Source organism: Salvelinus fontinalis, unplaced genomic scaffold (genome assembly GCF_029448725.1).
Source record: "Salvelinus fontinalis isolate EN_2023a unplaced genomic scaffold, ASM2944872v1 scaffold_1693, whole genome shotgun sequence".
NCBI lineage: Eukaryota > Metazoa > Chordata > Actinopteri > Salmoniformes > Salmonidae > Salvelinus > Salvelinus fontinalis.
Window position 1 is genome coordinate 9,019 of NW_026601902.1, and position 17,737 is coordinate 26,755.

General features: G+C 40.2%; 1 protein-coding gene across 1 annotated transcript; it reads right to left on the reverse strand.

Moving 5' to 3' along the window:
* Positions 1–691: 691 nt before the first annotated feature.
* On the reverse strand, positions 692–16,188 carry LOC129849790 (zinc finger protein 883-like). The gene is made up of 2 exons (XM_055916557.1): positions 15,472–16,188; positions 692–3,968 (listed from the first exon to the last, which is right to left on the reverse strand). The coding sequence occupies exons 1-2, from the start codon at positions 15,893–15,895 to the stop codon at positions 2,833–2,835; spliced, it is 1,560 nt and encodes a 519-aa protein (XP_055772532.1). The 5' UTR covers positions 15,896–16,188; the 3' UTR covers positions 692–2,832.
* Positions 16,189–17,737: the final 1,549 nt, after the last annotated feature.

Sequence of the window (17,737 nt, forward strand, 5' to 3'; positions counted from 1 at the left end):
GAGAGGTCACACATGGTTTAGATGGTAAATATTTATGTCCCCTTAGTGGTTCATCACGTTAGCAAAAGGAATATGTTCCATCATCCATGTTTATTTACATTAGTGCAAATTGTCCACTGATATTGATGAAATTTCTCAGGCACACACATTTGTTCTTTGATATTATGAAGGTCATTTGTGTAAAATGTACTTTTCCCCACTCATTCACCCCATCTCTGTATATTGCTTATGCATATTCAGTGACCTGACTGCATCCAGACTGTCAAAGGCCCATCCTGGTAGATCTGAACCTAATGCAGCTTGGAGTGATCAGATAACAGAAGTCACATTTAGGTGCCAGGTGTAACTGAGGCCATAGATGCTCCATATCCATTACTTTGAATGTTTTATATAATATGACAAAATGTGTTTCTTTCTGTGTTGCAGGGGCAGTCAAGAAATGGAACAGCAAGGCCACAGAACATGACATAAGCAGAGCTGTGGGAGACCACCTCAAGCCCCTGGTAGAGCCGGGGGTGGTGTTTACCACTCCACCAGCAGAGCTGTGGGAGACCACCTCAAGCCCCCGGTAGAGCCGGGGGTCGTGTTTACCACTCCACCACGCCTTCAGCAGGCTGGAAAAGTGGGATTGATACTGTTTTTCATACTAAGATGGACGAAGAGTCTGTTGATTGGTCAGTCATTGGGTTCATTTGTTCAAATCAAATCAAGCTTTATTTATACAGCACATTTCAGACATGGATGCTACACAATGGCTTTACAGGAGAAAACAATGAAAATAAACAGAAATACTTAGTACACAAAAATAACAGGATAAAAAAAACAGAAGATTAACAACTGAAAGACTAATGAACATTCTAAGGAAATGCCATTGATTAAAATATTAATTGGATGCAACATCCAACCCAAAATATCAGCTTGTTTTTTTAGGAGGGGCTCTGAAAGACTAGTTTGACTAGTAACAACAACTGGGACATAAAAGACACCCACCATGAGTCCCACTAAATCTAACCAAGAAGAGGGAAACAAAAGAAAAACCCACACCAAACTTAAAGACAGGAAGCAAACCAAAAAAGTGGAGCAACTAAAGGTGTTGACTCTCCACATCTATCAAGACAACTGGAGCACTGGGCCAGACACCCTTAAATAGAACCTGGACCAGCTCAGGTGAAACACCTTCCCACTAACGAGATGGACAAGCCAGCACAGGTGTAACACATACTGACTAACGAGGTGACACCAATCAGTGGGTCCTACGTGCTGACGAGCTATACGTGCTAAAGTCCAACCTAAAAACATAAATGGAAAAACCAAAAGCTTAAGAGAATGCTCACCACCAACAGAAAACAACTTCCATGTCACATTAGAATCAACTACAATGCTTCACCGTCACCAATATAAACATGGTGTCTGTCTACTGGCAACAACAATTAAAAACAATATTTTTTAATTTTTATTATTCCCACAAAGACTTTTCTTTCTATAGCTTCCCACTAGCTTCTAGAACTCTCGTCATCCTAAAACCCACTAGCGTCTAGAACTCTCCTCTTCCTAAAACTGACTAGCTTCTAGAACTCTCGTCCCCTTGAAACGAGCCCAAACAAAACTAATCTCCAATACGGAAAAACAGTCAAAATAAATTGTGATCCATGGCAATGCACTGGCTAAACGCAAAACATTTTGACTGCCCCCCTTGAGACAATCAGCAACCAGGTTGTTCTCACCACAGACATGTCTGATTTCAAGAGGAAACTCCAGCAATATTCGTAGTAACTTTCCACCTCACTGTGGAGCTTCTCTCTCTTTTCAGGGTTCACTAGATAGGCATGTTGTTGGATCGGGGCTCAGACCCCAATGTCATGCTCTAGTACATTTGGTTTGGCACATCTGAGAATGTGCTTTTAGAAAAGCAGAATTCAATGTCAATATAATTGTCAGTTGGTTGCATAAATAATTACCATTACCAAATGCTACATGAAATGTAAATATGAAATATTTGGTTGCATAGTTTCTAGGTGGGATAGCCCCAATGTCAAAACACAGTTTTAACGTGTCCAAATCAATAACCAATATGCAGAAACAGTTTGGGATAAATTGAAAACCTAACATGTGGTATATACACAAACATCTGCCACAATAATATTTTTTAAAACAAGCTCCTTATAAACTGCACAAGCACCAGAAACACTGTTGTTTTGACAAGTAGCAATAAATCACTGATATCGATTAGGGGGGAAATCAGGTTGTACCTGCTGTTGAAACTAACACAACTAAAAAAAACACATGGAAATGGGAGATATATTTTACCTCACTGGTTAGAGGACAACCTGCAGAAAACAGTCAGCTACATTTTGGAGTGATGTATTTAAATGTAGGGGTCGCTAAACAAAGGAACACAAAACTTATTTGTCATCACTCATCGATATCATGTCAAAATTAATTGTGTGACAGAAGGGAGATGAGGTTGCACGTCCTGTTAAAACTAACAGCTCAAAAACCACACAGAATCTGGGAGTATGTGTACATCCCCGATTAGAGGACAATTTGTAGAAAATAGATCGCTACATTTTGAAGTGCTGCATTTTGATTCAAGTGGGTCATCAACATGGTAAGTGTAACACAGCTCTTTTTGTGTTAGTCACTTTTTGTTAAATCACATAAATAGTACTCTTTCAATTCAGAGCCTGGATTTCCCCCCTGAGGCTAATATCCATATTATGTTGAAATCAATAGAACAGGGGACAAACATTTAGGCTTCTACATTGTGACATCATTAAAATACTCCTACTACAATGTTAAAACATTCCACATTGTGACATTAATTCATTGATATCATGAAACAACTCCATGTATTTTCTGATGTTTTATCAGAGATCTTTTATCAGTGTACCTCTTCCCACATTGATCACAGCTATGAGGTTTCTCTCCTGTATGTGTTCTCTGGTGTACAGTCAGAGAGCCAGATGTATTAAAACTCTTCCCACATTGACCACAGGTATAAGATTTCTCTCCTGTGTGTATTCTCTCGTGTGATGTCAGATGGTCAGATCGACCAAAACTCTTTCCACATTGACCACAGCTATAAGATTTCTCTCCTGTGTGTATTCTCTGGTGTGATGTCAGCTGGCCAGATCGACCAAAACTCTTTCCACATTGATCACAGCTATAAGATTTCTCTCCTGTGTGTATTCTCTGGTGTAGAGTCAGAGTGCTAGATGCAGCAAAACTCTTCCCACATTGATCACAGCTATAAGGTTTCTCTCCTGTGTGTATTCTCTGGTGTAGAGTCAGTTGGGCAGATGTAGTAAAACTCTTCCCACATTGATCACAGCTATAAGGCTTCTCTCCTGTGTGTATTCTCTGGTGTAGAGTCAGTTGGGCAGATGTAGTAAAACTCTTCCCACATTGATCACAGCTATACGGGTTCTCTCCTGTGTGTGTTCTCTGGTGTGATATCAGGTTGTTTAGCTGAGTTAAACTCTTCCCACATTGATCACAGCTATAAGGTTTCTCTCCTGTGTGTGTTCTCTGGTGTAGAGTCAGTTGGGCAGATGTAGTAAAACTCTTCCCACATTGATCACAGCTATACGATTTCTCCCCTGTGTGTGTTCTCTGGTGTATCTTCAGATGGCCAGATGTAACAAAACTCTTCCCACATTGATCACAGCTATACGGTTTCTCTCCTGTGTGTGTTCTCTGGTGTGATATCAGGCTGGTTGAATGAGTAAAACTCTTCCCACATTGACTGCTATAAGGTTTCTCTACTGTGTGGATTTTCTGATGAATTTTAATGCCTGCTAAGGAGGTGAATCTCTTCCCACAGTCAGAGCAGCAGTGAGGTTTCTTCCCTGTGGATCTCTGCTGGTGTTTCTTGAGGTGTTCTGATATGGAGAAACTCTTCTCTGCCTTGTCAGCATCATGAGGTTGTTGAGGCTCCCCAGAGGACCCACGGTAGTCCCGTCTCTCTCCTGTGTGAACAACAAAGTCAGACAGATGGTTAAAGGCCCACAACAGGGGAAATCCACTGTAAAAAGTGATGCCAACAGCGTAGCCATGATGTTGTACAACAATTGACGTCTGTAATGAATGTAATGATTATTTGAAATTTGTCTTAAAAGGAGCAAGAACAGTCATATATTGTCTTGCTTTCACATTAGTAGTAACATCCATGATTGTAGACTAGAAATAAGTTATTCATGTAGTTGAAACTCCAAGCAGTGTGCCAGACGACTTTGGTCTCCAATATAGGCCCCTTTCTGTGTTTAATAAAATTGTATGTAGTATATCTGCCTGGAGCGAAAATGGTGAGCAAAGATTTTAGTTTTTCACAAAGTATTCTGAATGTGAATATGGGAAAACTCAGGGGAGTAACCTCCATTTCCACGTTGCTTAAGAGTGCATTTCACACTACTTTGGATTATAATTGTAAGGCTCGTTTGAATGTCCTGCTTAATATAATGTTTGTGTCATCATCGCAAATCAACCGCTTTATATTTAAAAAACACTTTAACCAGTAAAATGCTCTTTGGCTTTTCCATCAACCTGACAATGAGGGTTTGTACACTGTTTGCCAAATTGGCCCATAACTTCACCTAACAACAAATATACCTGTAATGAACGAAGAAGCACTTTCGTTGTTGTTGCATGACATACATAGCGTACTCTAGGACCCATAACAACAACATAGACCTACTGTAGGACCCATAACATTACCTAACAATAACATAGACCTAATGTAAGACCCATAACAATAACATAGACCTACTGTAGGACCCATAACTATAACAGACCTACTGTAGGACCCATAACTTCACCTAACAACAACATAGACCTATTGTAGGACCCATAACTTCACCTAACAACAACATAGACCTACTGTAGGACCCATAACAACAACATAGACCAACTGTAGGACCCATAACAACAACATAGTCCTACTGTAGGACCCAAAACTTCACCAAACAACAAATATAGGAAAATAGCTCTGTGTGTTGTACAATAACCTATCCATCAAGGAACAGTTCTCTACACATTATGAGCTAAGTATCTCTGTGTCCAAACAGACTAACGAGACCCGACAGTAAATCAATCAGACAATAACATTATAAACATCAATTTGTTAGGGATTTTGGATCCAACGTGGAGCACGGCATAACTGTCTTTACCAGAGTAATGAATGAAGAAGCACTTTGGTTGTTGTTGCATGTCGTGATGTTTGTCATGTGACTGTCATTCAGAAAATGATTTCCTGGATCAGCTGATGATATTTGAACATGTGACTAACTAAACAGCTACAGTATTAAGAATGATGTGTAATTATTGAAGAACTGCGTTAATGACAGTATCCATTTGGGTGTTGTCAATAAAGTTAAGGTGGCTCTCGGATAGAACCCTTGAATTTAGCAAACTCAAATGATTTGATTTGGAATTTCTGTGCCCATGAAAACTGTTTTCCCAGCGTAATATAAGGAAACTAAATGTTACGTAGGTAGAGTGTATTTCAGAGATCTGAATACAAAAAACTGTACTAACAGGACAATAACCTAAACCACAAGGCCAAATCTACACTGGAGGAGCTTACCAAGATGACATTGAATGTTCCTGAGTGGCCTAGTTACAGTTTGGACTTAAATCATCTGGAAAATCTATGGAAAGACTTGAAAATGGCTTTCTAGCAATGATCAACAAACAACTTGACAGAACAGGAAGGATTTAAAAAAGAATAATGAATATTCACATGAAGATCAGTCTCCTATTGGATGACATCACGACTTCCCATCAAGCCAACTCCTTGAAGGCCTTACTATGACATCACTCACTCCTTCTAGTTTGCAGTTGTCTAAAAAAAAACTATTTTGCTCAAAACATTTATTTGTTTCCCTTTAGTGTGTTTATACTTTACTGTATTTATATATCACTTTCAACAGGAAACGTTAAAATCACTGGAGGAAGTCATGAACAATTCACAGTACAAAAACATATTCAAGTGTAGAATGCCCCTTTAAAAATCACACATTAGTTCAACAACTGCAGAGTTTGTGCCCCTGTTTTATGAGATAGTACTCACTGTATTTACCGGTGTTAATCAGATCAACGTCCCTGTTTAATAAGATAGTACTCAATTCATTAAAAAAAAATTATTCACCTTTATTTAACCAGGTGGCCAGTTGAGAACAAGTTTTCATTTACAACTGCAACCTGGCCAAGATAAAGCAAAGCAGTGCGACAAAAACAACAACACAGAGTTACACATGGGATAAACAAAAGTACAGTCAATAACTCAATTGAAACATCTATATACAATGTTTGCAAATGGAGAACGGAGGTAAGGCAATAAATAGGCCATAGTAGCGAAGAAATTACAATTTAGCAAATTAACCTTTCACGGGTCTCTACCCCGGGTCCGGGAGCACCCCCCACCCCCCCCCCCACACTGAGTAGCATCGCTAGCATAGCGTCACAATTAAATAGTAGCATCTAAATATCATTAAATCACAAGTCCAAGACACCTAATGAAAGATACAGATGTTGTGAATAAAGCCACCATTTCAGATTTTTAAAATGTTTTACAGGGAAGACAAAATATGTAAATCTATTAGCTAACCACGACACCATTTTTCTTTGTCCACCATTTTCTCTCAACACCAGTAGCTATCACCAATTCGGCCAAATAAAGATATTGATAGCCACTAACCAAGAAAAAACCTCATCAGATGACAGTCTGATAACATATTTATGGTATAGGATAGGTTTTGTTAGAAAAATGTGCATATTTCAGGTATAAATCATAGTTTACAATTGCACCCACCATCACAACTCGACTAGAAAAAATACAGAGCAACGTGTATTACCTAATTACTAATCATAAAACATTTCTTAAAAATACACAACTCACACAATGGAAATACACAGATCTTGTGAATTCAGACAACATTTCAGATTTTCTAAGTGTCTTACAGCTAAAACACAATAAATCGTTATATTAGCATACCACATGTGCAAACGTTACCAGAGCATTGATTCTAGCCAAAGAGAGCGATAACGTAATCATCGCCAAAATGTATACATTTTTTCACTAACCTTCTCAGAATTCTTCAGATGACACTCCTGTAACATCATATTACAACATACATATAGAAGAGTTTGTTCGAAAATGTGCATATTTAGCCACCAAAATCATGGTTAGACAATGACAAAAGTAGCCCAGCTGGTCAGAAAATGTCGTGCGCCATATTAGACAGTGATCTAGTCTTATACATAAATACTCATAAACTTGACTAAAAAATACAGGGTGGACACCGATTGATAGACAATTTAATTCTTAATACAATCGCTGAATTACATTTTTTTAATTATCCTTACTTTTCAATACAGGTTGCGCCAAGCGAAGCTACTCCTAACAAAATGGCGGCATAAGCGTTTCACATTGACAGAAACGCGATTTATCATAATAAATTGTTCTTACTTTGAGCTGTTCTTCCATCAGAATCTTGGGCAATGAATCCTTTCATGGTTCTAATCGTCTTTTGGTCGAAAGCTGTCCTCTTGCCATGTGGAAATGCCCACTAACGTTTGACATGAACTGGAAACGTGCCCAGCGGTTCAAAGTGTCTCAGAAAGAAATGCCTCAAAATCGCACTAAACGGATATAAATTGCTATAAAACGGTTCAAATTAACTACCTTATGATGTTGTTAACACCTATAACGAGTAAAAACATGACCGGAGAAATATTACTGGCTAAACAAAAGGTTGGAAGGAGGCGAGTTAGAACCGTCCAGAGTAGTGATGCTAGGCGGGCGGGTGCGGGCAGCGATCGGTGAAGAGCATACATTTAGTTTTACTAGCGTTTAAGAGCAGTTGGAGGCCACAGAAGGAGTGTTGTATGGCATTGAAGCTCAATTGGAGGTTTGTTAACACAGTGTCCAAAGAAGGGCCAGATGTATACAGAATGGTGTCGTCTGCGTAGAAGTGGATCAAGGAATCACCCGCAGCAAGAGCAACATTGTTGGTATATACAGAGAAAAGAGTCGGTCCGAGAATTGAACCCTTGGTTCCCCCATAGAGACTGCCAGAGGTCCGGACAACAGGCCCTCCGATTTGACGCACTGAACTCTGTCTCAGAAGTAGTTGGTGAACCAGGCGAGGCAGTCATTTGAGAAACAAAGGCTGTTGAGTCTGCCGATAAGAATACGGTGATTGACAGAGTCGAAAGCCTTGGCCAGGTCGATGAAGACGGCTGCACAGTACTGTCTTTTATCAATGGTGGTTATGATATCGTTTAGTACCTTGAGCGTGGCTGAGGTGTACCTATGACCAGATCGGAAACTGGATTGCACAGCGGACAAGGTACGGTGGGATTCAAAATGGTCAGTGATCTTTTGGTTGTTAACTTGGCTTTGGAAGAATTTAGAAAGGCAGAGCAGGATGGATATAGGTCTGTAACAGTTTGGGTCTAGAGTGTCACCCCCTTTGAAGAGGGGTATGACCGCAGAAGCGTTCCAATCTTTCGGAATCTCTGACGATACAAAAGAGAGGTTGAACAGACTAGTAATAGGGGTTCCACAATGGCGGTGGATAATTTTAGAAAGAGATGGTCCAGATTGTCTAGCCCAGCTGATTTGTACAGGTCCAGGTTTTGCAACTCTTTCAGAACATCAGCTATCTGGATTTGGGTGAAGGAGAAGCTGGGGAGGCTTGGGGAAGTAGCTGAGGGGGGTGAGGAGCTGTTGAACTGAACTGCCTCTTACTCTGTCCCAGATGCTAATATATGCACATTATTATTAGTATTGGATATAAAACACTCTGAAGTTTCTAAAACTGTTTGAATGATGTCTGTGAGTATAACAGAACTCATATGGCAGGCAAAAACATGAGAAAAAATCCAAACAGGAAGTGAGAATTCTGAGACTCGTCAATGTTCAACTCATTGGTGATTCAATTCCCTGTAAGATATGGATCTGTTTGCACTTCCTACGCCTTCCACTAGATGTCAACAGTCTGTAAAACGTGGAACGAAGCTTATGCTGTGTTGTGGAACCGGATGGGAGGGGAATGAGTCAGTGGTCTGGCAGATTGCCAGTTCCTGGTCACGCGCTTTTCTCATGATATCGCCTTGCGTTCCATAACTTCTACAGACATGAAGGAATGCTCCGGTTGGAACGTTATTGGATAGTTATGATAACAACATCCTGAAGATTGATTTTCTACTTAGTTTGACCAGTTTATTCTACCCGTTTTATATCTTTTTTAAGTTTTTGTCCGAGTTCACCTGCATCTGCGCGAGCATTTGGACATGTGCACTAAATATACTAGCAAAAGTAGCTACTTAGACATAAGTCATAAGTTATCGAACAAAACAACGATTTATTGTGGAACTAACTAACTCAGATTATTGCATGGTGTGCTTTTTACGTAAAGTTTTTTTGAAATCTGACACAGCGGTTGCATTAAGAACAAGTGTATCTTTAATTCTATGTAAAATATGTCTTTCATCAAAGCTTATGAGTATTTCTGTTATTTGACGTGGCTCTCTGCAATTTCTCCGGATATATTGGAGGCATTTCTGAACATGGCGCCAATCTAAACCGAGATTTGTGGATATAAATATGCACATTATCAAACAAAATGTATTGTGTAACGATGTCCTATGAGTGTCATCTGATGAAGATCATCAAAGGTTAGTGATTAATTTGATCTCTATTTCTGCTTTTTGTGACTACTATCTTTTGCTGGGAAAATGGCTGTGTTTTTCTGTGGCTATGTACTGAGCTAACATAATTGTTTGGTGTGCTTTCGACGTAAATCCTTTTTGAAATCAGACAAGTTGGCTGGATTCACAACATGTGTAGCTTTAATTTGGTGTCTTTCATGTGTGATTTCATGAAAGATAGATTTTTATAGTAATATATTTGAATTTGGCGCGCTACATTTTTTCTGGCTTTTGGCCAAGTGGGACGCTACCGTCCCACATATCCCAGAGAAGTTAAGTTGGTGAGGAAATTACTGTAAAAGAACGACCAGGCATCTTCGACTGACGGGAAGAGGTCTATATACTTCCAAGATACCCGGGCCAGGTCGATTAGAAAGGCCTGCATGCAGAAGTGTTTTAGGGAGCATTTGACAGTGATGAGGGGTGGTCGTTTGACCGCGGACCCATAACGGATGCAGGCAATTAGGCAGTGATTGCTGAGATCCTGATTGAAAACAGTAGAGGTGTATTTGAAGGGCAAGTTGGTCAGGATAATATCTATGAGGGTGCCCATGTTAACGGATTTAGGGTTGTACCTGGTGGGTTCCTCAATAATTTGTGTGAGATTGAGGGCATCTAGCTTGGATTGTAGGATGGCCGGGGTGTTAAGCATTTCCCAGTTTAGGTCACCTAACAGAACAAACTCTGAAGATAGATGAGGGCAATCAATTTGCATATGGTGTCCAGGGCACAGCTGGGAGTCTGTAACAGGCGGAAACAGTGAGAGACTTATTTCTGGACAGATTTATTTTTTAAATTAGAAACTTGAACTGTTTGGGCGTAGACCTGGAAAGTATGACAGAACTACACAGGCCATCTCTGCAGTAGATTGCAACTTCTCCCCCTTTGGCAGTTCTATCTTGACGGAAAATGTTGTAGTTGGGGATGGACATTTCAGAATTTTTGGTGGCCTTCTCAGACACGGCAAGGACATCAAGAGGAGTAGGATGAGGGTACGGCTAAAAGCTATCAGAATTAGTTGTCTAGTGCGATGGGTACAGAGAAGATAAGGAGCAGATTTCTGGGCGTGGTAGGATAGACTCAAGGCATAATGTACAGACAGGGGTATGGTAGGGTGCGGGTACAGTGGAGGTAAACCTAGACATTGAGTGACGATAGGAGAGGTTGCATCTCTGGATGCTCTAGTTATGCTAGGTGAGGTCACCGCATGTGTGGGAGTCAGGACAAACGAGCTCTCTGAGGCATGTTGAGTGGGACTAGGGGCTCTGCAGTAAAATAAAACAATGATAACTACCCTAAACAACAGTATACAAGGCATATTGACATTAGAGAGACATAAAGCGAGGCATAAAGCAATCACAGGTGTTGATTGGGAGAGCTAGCTAAGACAACAACGGGTACGACAACAACAGTTAATCAGCTAAGACAACAACAGGTAAAATGGCAATGAATGGGCAGAGAGGGTCAGTTAACTACACACAGGGCCTGAGTTCGAGGCTGGGGCCGACAGATAAACAAAATGGAGACCCGTGATTAATGAACAATCCAGCAGGCATCAGCTATGTAGCCAAGTGATCATAGGGTCCAGTGAACAGCAATATATGAACTAGGGAAGCCGTTAGGTAGTCATTACTATGCTAGCCGGGAGATGTGCCTGGCTCGAGGCTAACTGGTGCTAGCTTCGGGACAAGGGCGTTAGCCACTATAGCCAATCCGGTGCAAAGGTTCCTGCTTACAGCAGGAATCCGGTGATGTGAACGTGTTCTCAATTTGCCTACCTGGTTAAATAAAGGTGAAATAATTATTTATTTTTTTAAATGTAGTGGCTTCCAGTCGTCTTAGTGAAGAGTCTGGGAGGCATCAGCTGTGTAGCCGAGTGATCATAGGGTCCACTGAGCAGGCCGGGAGATGGGCCTGGCTCAAGGCTAGCGTCGAGGCTGGGCCACTCGGTAGCAGCTAGCCAGCTGCGATTATCTGGTGTAATGGTCCAGAGCTTACGGCAGTAATACGGTGATGTAATGGAGAAAAACAGTCCGATATGCTCAGGGTTGATATCGCGCAGTGCAGACTGGCAGGTGTTATCCAGGCTAAAAGCGGCTGGTGTCTGAGCTAAAAAGGTAAAGGCCGCTAGCAGTGGCTAACAATGACTAAATAGCTAGTAGCTAATTAGCTTCTGATGGCTAGCTTCTGATGGAGGTTCTAGCTATAAGGTCTAAAAAAAAATAGCAGATCCGTTTCACATTGGGTAAGGTCAAAAAATGGAAAAAGAGATTGAAATATATTGCAAAATATACAAAAAAAGATAACATTTACAACAAACAGGTCTTAATGCTACACGCCATCTTGGATTACAAGATGACTCAGTTAAAAAACATTGGATTTAGCAAACTCTGAAATTATTTAGTGTTTCTGTGCCCATGAAAACGGTTTTCCCAGCGTAACATAAGGAGCCACTAAATGATAAGTGGGTCGAGTGCATTTCAGAATACAAAAAAATTGTCCGACAGCAATATCCCGTATTTAAGTTGAAGTTCATCATATGACAAGCGTAACGTTATGACTATAACTACTGTTCCCAGAAGGAGGGAAACTAGGTACAACATACTATTAAATCCACGCCTCGCTGGAAGCCCCGCCTTCCACAGGTGATGAGAGGCTTGGATTTATTCTGCTCTTTAATACCGCTCTTCACCGACACAGGAAAAGGCGGGGACAAACAGGTGTTGTACCTCATTTCCCTCCTTCAGGGAAGTGCAATTATAATCAAAGTTACACTCCCTTTCAGTCATTCAACTTCGGTACAACATACTACGGGGAAATACAATCATTCCCGATGCCGACCCCTACGGATACTAAATGAAACAGCCCATGGCAGACCACCCAGACTTGACCCTACAAGATGCGCCAGTTTTGTCAATTTATTCATTGTCTTTTGTTTGAAACACTCCTGTCAATGTTGAGTAAGGACACACACACCTGATTACACATATAGTAGTAGGACTAGTCTACCTGGCCGGCACACAAATGTAGGCCTATAAATGTGCCCATTTGGGGATGTCTAATAGTATTTCTCATTGTCTTAACGCTGCACCACTAATGAGTTGTGGAGCATCTCAAAGTAACCTTTTCCTTCACGTCAAACAGCCAGTAAACAAAGTCTAATCAAAATCAATTGCGAATGACAATAGTTCCTCAAAGTAACTTTTTCCTCACCTCCAAACAGCAAGTAAACAAAATCTAATCAAAATCAATTAAAAATGACAATAGTTCCTCAAAGTAAAACAGCAAGTAAAAATCACAATCAATTGCGAATGACAATAGTTCCTCAAAGTATTTTCGTAAAATATTTCCAGCTCTCACCCTTTCGATAACCACTCAGCATTAAAGGGAAAAACTTAATTCTATGATCCAGTGGAAATGTCATAAAATACCTGATTACTTCTTATCCTTTGCACAAATAGCCTATAGCTGTGTCTGTCCAGAACTCACTGGAGCAGGAAACTGAGGGTCTAGAATATTTTATATAATGTTGCAAGCTTGCTATCCGAGTTTCCTGACCCAGTTGATAGTTGAAACAATGTTTCAAGTTTGTAGTAGACAGGCCATGTGCCGCCAATGTGATTTCTAGGATATTTATTTTTATCAGGATATTTTCTACCTGCAGAATGCAATGTTTTAATTTGTTGGCTTTATGTAGGCTATCTTTACATAGTTGGCATCTAGAATTCATCATGATGTCACAATGGCAATAAAAGTTACTTTTAGATTTGTATCATTTTCATTTAGATAGAATGTAGATTAATCACAGACAATAATTTTGAGATACAATTATAAATTAAATGAAACTGTTCCAGTAAAATGTGCATATGAAAATCATAACTGGCACGCAGATTGGTAGAAATGGTCAGATAAATTGGCATTGCAACTGGAAAAGGTTGCAGACTGATGGTGTAGTCAATTACTTGTCTATTAGTCTATCTATCTGTAGTCTATTACTGCAAACTTCAGGAGCAAAACGGCAGAATTTACGAAGTCCAGCAGCGGAGGGGAGACTCCCTCTGGTCGGGTTGTGTTGACGACAGGCTCCCTCTGGTCGGGTTATGTTGACGACCGGCTCCCTCTGGTCGGGTTATGTTGACGACCGGCTCCCTCTGGTCAGGTTATGTTGATGACCGGCTCCCTGTGGTCAGGTTATGTTGACGACCGGCTCCCTCTAGTTATGACTTCGAGTCATTTGTGTGTCTTAATTATTTAATCAAACAGAATGCTTAAAGCATCATACAAGTTCAGTACATACAGATTTTATAAAAACACATGGGGCGATTGGTAGAAAGAACAGATGCCTCTTGGTTGACCAAGATGTATTTTAGTTGGGGACAGCACTAGAACATGATTTTGGGGATCCGAGGTGGCGCAGCGGACACTGCATCTCAGTGCTTGAGGCGTCACAACAGACACCCTGGATCAAATCCAGGCTGTATTCCAACCGGCCGTGATTGGGAGTCCCATAGGGCGGCGCACAATTGGCCCAGCACCGTCCAGTGTAGGCAGTCATTGTAAATAAGAATTTGTTCTTAACTGACTTGCCTAGTTAAATAAAGGTTACATTTAAATAAATAAGTAAATAGTGTTTCATGACAAACCATTTTTTACAAATCTGTCAAGGCACCAACTTTGAGAAGGGTTTAAAACAAAGGTTTCAAACCAATTCATGAATGTAATTGCATCTAGGTATGTCTTGCCATTAATGTAAAGGCATGGAAAAAAAATTGGCTGAATATTATACAATGACTTAACAGCTCTAATAATTAGCCTCCACAGGAAATCTACACTGGCAATTCTAGAATATACGATATAGCCTAGAAACCTGGTTAAACTATCACTATGACATCATGGATGAATACTAGAATATACTATATAGCCTAGAAACCTGGTTACACTATCATTATGACATCATGGATGAATTCTAGAATATACTATATAGCCTAGAAACCTGGTTAAACTATCATTATGACATCATGGATGAATTCTAGAATATACTATATAGCCTAGAAACCTGGTAAAACTATCATTATGACATCATGGATGGCCAGTCCTTGTATTCATAGTGTAGTGAATTCAGGGGGTTGCCCTGAGCTGAACTCAAACCTGGGTCTAGTGACCGTCAAGCCAACACCTTATAACTGTTACGCCAAGATGTCTGAACTTCTTGACGAGATCGCTAGGTGTTGGGTTACGGTTGCTACAATAGCTTTCTCAATGAATTTGAGAGTGGTTACATTTCTCCAGCCCCCATCCCTCAGCTGTTTACCAAACCAAGTCTCTTGGCAGCCATTTTGTTGCTGTTTAAATCCTAGGTTGTCCCTTTAAAAAAGCCACACATCAATCAACCAATCTGAAGTTGAAACAATAACAAAGCAGTCATTCCACCACTGTTTTGGTAATAAGATGATGATGGGCCTGGAGACATTTAACTACTCTCAAATTCATAGACAGACCTATGGATGCAAGGACTGACCATCCATGATATCAACATTATAGTTTTAACAATGTTGAGGCTGTTGATTTACATTGTTTCTAAACATTGGAGTAAAAAAAGCTTCTTTTTGGGTTCTTATGGGGAACAACAGTTGAACTAAGCTCATGAGGCATGTGTTATATTCTCCAAGAATCAATGGCTATTACAGATTTCCCTTTTAACACCAAACATCAGTTCAACAACTGCAGAGTTTGTACCTCTGTATTTAAGACAGTACTTACCAGTGGTAATCACGGCCCAGTTTCTCAAAACCATCTTATGGCTAAGTTCATCTTTAGAACCACAGGATGCCTTAAATTGCGTTTGGGAAATCGGGCCCAGATATTCAGTTTCTTCCTCCTCTTCTTCCGATGAGACCGTAAACTCCCCATCCTCCGCTTTCACTTCAAAAACTGAATCCTCCTCATCTTTTACTGTAACACCCTCCTCCTCTTTCACTCTGAACGCCTCTTCTTTCACTGTAACGTCTTCCTCTTCTTTCACTGAAACGTCTTTATCTTCTTCTTTCAGGGTAACAACCTCACCCTCTGCTTGTTTTTGTATTGTAACATCCTTCTCTTCCTCCTCCTCTTTGATGAGAGCTTCTTTCTCCGTCCAACAGACCGTCTCTTCTTCAGCAGGAAGAGAGTAATTTAGTGAACTCATGGTCGGAGATGTTAGCTAGGCTAATGCTAACTTAACCAGCCCGCTAGCTGAATAATAACAACAGCACCGTAAATATGAAATTAAATAGGATAACTAACCAACTAGACGACAGACAAGGGTTTAAAATACAGTGGCTAATATACACTAAAGCGTCTAAAGAGCTTTATGGGTTCGGCTACTTTGGCTAGCAAGCTACAGAGGTGTCTGACTAACTGTTGCTGCTGCTAAAAGAAGCGTTCCGTCCACTAGATTATACGTCACACTAACAGCATTGCGTTCCGTCCACTAGATTATACGTCACACTAACAGCATTGCCTTAAAATCGCACACCGCCATCTGCTGCCTAGAGTGGGTAACGCTCAGTCTGAACCTCTGACTGCGATGGAGATGTGCGACTTTAAGACAATGACGCTAGTGTGACGTAAAATATATATTATAATGTTCAGACAAAAAGTTAGTGTAGGAAGCATGAGTTTTTACTCACCAGTGTAACAATACAGTGTGGTTAAAGACTTAGTAACTTAGTTGTGTTCACGATCTGGTTCCCTATAAGCACAACCAGTTATGTTTTTGAATGATCACATATGTGTTCATTTATTTCGGGATTCTGGGTAATCCACAGCAGATTTATGGAGAATTGCTGTGGGTGAGTTCAAAATTGAATTGTCCCGGGATAGAAATATAAAAAGTTGACATTACATCATAAAATCCACCTTTTAAATCATACAATAGCAATTTATGTTTTAGTAACTACTGTTGTTGGTTTGGCGTCAAATAAGCCTCTCTTTATATGTTATTTGCCAAATCTCAGTTTCCATGTGGGTTTTATGCTAAAGTTCCCTCTTTCAAGTTGGTATCTAACTGGAAAATGCATCTTCTTTAGGAGTGCTATTTTTACCCTGTCGACTACTGATCATTCATCCACACTGTGTGTCTCATCAATGCAGGTCATTTATGACAAATGTATGAAGTACATGTTCTCTAAACCCATGAACACCTGCCAGTTTATTAGCCCGGTTTTGTTAGTTTAGGTGTGTTATACTTCTTCACCACCAGAGGGGGACATTTAGTCATTTTCCAGGTTAATTTGATATATTTGGATACTAAAATGGATGACAGTTTATTCTCATGTAGTGAATATGAGATACATGGAAACAATTGATTCATTTATTATAGTAAATTATGAATTAGTAGGAATTGTTAAATCCACTATACGATCACAATTACTTTGATAGACATTTCAATATTTTTTTTTGTTAGTATATTATAGGGCAGATTTATGGAGAATTGCTGTGGGAGTTCTATTTATATCCCGTCACTACTGATCATTCATCCTTACTGTGTGTGTCCCATCATTGCAGCTTTGGAAATAAATGAACTATCCATCCATTGCTCCTTCCTGTGTTGACTCACTGACTTGAGAGACCAGGAAGGTCACACTAGCTCGATAGGTTGATATCTAGCTCAATAGCTCATCCTTTATGTTGTGTCAACTTGTCGAAATGTTACGTACCGGAGCTACGAGCCTTGTCCAAATCACTAAACAATCATTCAGAGCAGTGTGCTGATGCCTGTATCACTTTATCAGCAGCACGTGAAGCTTCATTTCGTCGAACAACCACCTGATTAGTTTGGTATTGGGCTGGTTTGACACTGCAGGCGACTGATTGATCTACAAATCACTACTACATCAATAACCAGACCCACTAGAACACAGTCCCATCTCCATTAACTACATCACACCTGCCCAGACCCACTAGAACACACCTCCATCTCCATTAACTACATCACACCTGTCCAGACCCACTAGAACACACCTCCATCTCCATTAACTACATCACA

Excerpts from the sequence above, each read along its gene's own strand:
- LOC129849790 (XM_055916557.1), bottom strand. The coding sequence starts at position 15,895 with ATGAGTTCACTAAATTACTCTCTTCCTGCTGAAGAAGAGACGGTCTGT. Across the intron at positions 3,969-15,471 it reads CTGGGCCGTGATTACCACTG|GAGAGAGACGGGACTACCGT; the intron begins GTAAGTACTGTC and ends TTGTTCACACAG.